Raw genomic sequence first — 2,667 nt, 5'->3', positions numbered from 1 at the left:
TTGCTGATTATTTGAAAACCACCAGCCAAGCTTTTTAACTTGATTCTGAGCAGCTATTGCCGTCACAAGTGCATATGTTGGACGATTGTCATTGTCTAGTACACTAACAGGTATATGAAGTGATGCTCCTGGATAGACTTCATATTGCATCTTTGGATCACACAGTTTGATAACATTAGGATAAGATGCAAGGTCTCGTAACCCTATGTTTTTGAATACCTTTTCATATATTGTTTGATGTTTAAATCTTTTTTTGCCAATTTTCATGGAGCACTTACAGCTTTGCATCTCTGATATCACTTTCTTCTTCCCTTTTTGTGTTGTCATAGAATTCTTCATATTTTACAACCTGTGGTGGCTTGTTATTGATTATAGTAACCACGAGTTTACACGTGGTCAACAACTATTTAATATACATACACACATACATTAATCAGTCAGTCTAGTCGTTCGTTCGTTCGTCGTCTTCGTCTCGTTCTACTATCAAGTATCAACTCAACAAATCGTCTCATCATTGCTCTCACTGCACTCATAGAGAACTGAATTTTAGTAGTGTGAGTCCTATGTTGTCAGAGAACTTTGTTATCATTATCTTTATCATTTCTGTAACTTCTCTTTCCCTCATCTCTCTTAAAAACTATTCCCAATCTTCCTTCCTTTTCTCTTTTCTCTCTAAATCCCTTCTTCCTTCTCTTTTTATTTTCTTTTGCTGTTTTGCTAATAACAGTTGTTACGACCACACTACAAACCTTTATTCCTGACTGAATAATAGCATGAGCACAATCTCTAGCTGGTGGCATTGTAGTGTATATAGTACATCCCTCTAGACTGGGAATAGTCTTGTTAACAATTGCATTTACTGCAGCATGAACAACTGCAATTTTAGAATAATTACAAGTAACATGTGCATGTATTTAGTTCTATCTCACCATACAAAAACTTTTTATCTACAGCATATCGGGATTTTTCAAATGATGATCCTTCTCTTCCTTTCCACGGAAAGTTGCCTTTATCATTTTTTGGCATTGAGTTATATCCAACACCAACTACTGTCTTGTGTGGACTCACAATGCATGCACCAACCTACATAAATTAGATGTTAATTAATAAATTAACTATAATTATTTTTTACTGGAGAGTTTTTGTCTTCACTCCTTAGAGCAGCTAAACATGCAATACTCATGAAGTATTCATCCCAATCGTACAAAACGTTTTCTTCTTTCATATTTTTTTCTATTGCCCATAATTTTCTCTTTACAGACTCAATTGTGTACTTTTTGCCAGCATCATCTAATTTTTTTATTTCTTCTGTAGTGTAAAAACTACACTAGTTATGTTGAATTATTTACAGTACTGACCTTCAAAATTATTTATAAGTGTATCAATATCTGTATCTATTAATAGTGATTATTGTGTTCATAATTATTATTGTAATATCTTACTTTGCGCCATCAATTAAGCATGTGAAGTAGTCCTATAGTGTTATAGTGTTTGATATTAAATATTTGAAAAAATTAATGATACATCATTATAAGCCTAAAGTTCATTCACATTGCTTCATCTGGAGGTGTTTATAAATGTATACGTAAACCCAAGAGGGTGAAGAAGTACTCAATGTTTGCCTATACCACCCAAGCACTTCTGCTTGAAATGTAGAACTGTTTTACTTACATTAAATGACAGGAAGTCAAAAATAATGAAAAAAACTAGTTAATTAGAATAAATAAATGTTTAATTGTCATTTGTCAGTCATGTACTCAATCCTTTAGTGTTCTATATTCTTAAAAACAATTAGATAATCGCAACGTTAGCAATAACCCCCTCATGTAAGTCACTACTGGCTATAACTTTAAATGTGTGTTCATGCATCAGCTTCAGATATAGTTAGGCAGGGCCTGAGGGTCAGGCCCCACCTGACTACTTCAAATACATGCATGATGTTTATATAGTAAAACAGACCTTACTATGAAATGAAAGTTCGTGTAACGTATTATAATTGTCTCAGATTATTAGTTTCATTAGCAGTATACATTTATAATCCTAGCTCTTGTTTATAAGTATAGCTGTTCACTTATTGATACAAACAACTCAATATAAAGCCAATCAGTTACTCAATTACCTGCTGTAGCTGCTGTAAGTATCTTCTTTCTTTCTTGCTTTATCTTGTACCCTCAAGTGTAGGTAGAATGATACGACAGATTACGATGCACTGTTCTGTGATCATGTGATGTAATGGTATTTTGTGTAATGTATGACTTGCTGCTTTTGTTGATGTATGTGTTATCATAACACTCTGCATTTTGAAAATTCTTCTTTACTATATACAATATAAATCTCCATATTTGGCAAAACTGTGTTAGTTTAAATTTTGAATAATACTCAATGGTGCATATGGTAGAAATTTTGTCATTATTTTTTTATCATAGGTACACAATGTTGTTAGATTAGTGTATATGACATCTTTTGTACTATATTTAATACCTATTTATTAGGTGATACATTTTCATCTATATCTTATTTGATATTAGATAGTAACTAAATACCTGTTCCCCTTCATCTTTCTCTCTCTTTATTTATTTTGTGCTATTATGGTGCTTATGACATGTATGCTTGTGACTTGTAAGCAAATTTTAAGGGAAGAGTCAATTTTGGTGGGTGTAGCTATAG

General features: G+C 32.5%; 1 protein-coding gene across 2 annotated transcripts in view; it reads right to left on the bottom strand.

Moving 5' to 3' along the window:
- LOC100635558 (deoxycytidylate deaminase-like) overlaps positions 1-2,661 on the bottom strand; it is a 5,035-nt gene extending 2,374 nt beyond the window's left edge. Inside the window, exons 1-7 of one of the 2 annotated variants that reach the window (XM_019994722.1) lie at positions 2,120-2,661; positions 1,443-1,474; positions 1,359-1,394; positions 1,133-1,308; positions 930-1,083; positions 750-874; positions 350-561 (exon numbers count right to left, since the gene is read on the bottom strand). Coding sequence is in view for 1 of the 2 variants with exons in the window: in XM_019994723.1 (XP_019850282.1) it covers positions 275-349; positions 750-874; positions 930-1,083; positions 1,133-1,308; positions 1,359-1,394; positions 1,443-1,452 (576 nt within the window). In the remaining variant the exon portion in view is untranslated. Of the gene's footprint in view, positions 1-6; positions 562-749; positions 875-929; positions 1,084-1,132; positions 1,309-1,358; positions 1,395-1,442; positions 1,475-2,119 lie in introns of those variants that run through there. The other variant, XM_019994723.1, reaches the window with a different exon arrangement.
- Positions 2,662-2,667: the final 6 nt, after the last annotated feature.

The sequence above is a fragment of the Amphimedon queenslandica genome, unplaced genomic scaffold, assembly GCF_000090795.2.
Source record: "Amphimedon queenslandica unplaced genomic scaffold, v1.1 AMPQUscaffold_13467, whole genome shotgun sequence".
NCBI lineage: Eukaryota > Metazoa > Porifera > Demospongiae > Haplosclerida > Niphatidae > Amphimedon > Amphimedon queenslandica.
The sequence above is the reverse complement of the archived record's forward strand: the minus strand, read 5'-3'. Positions and strand labels throughout refer to the sequence as shown.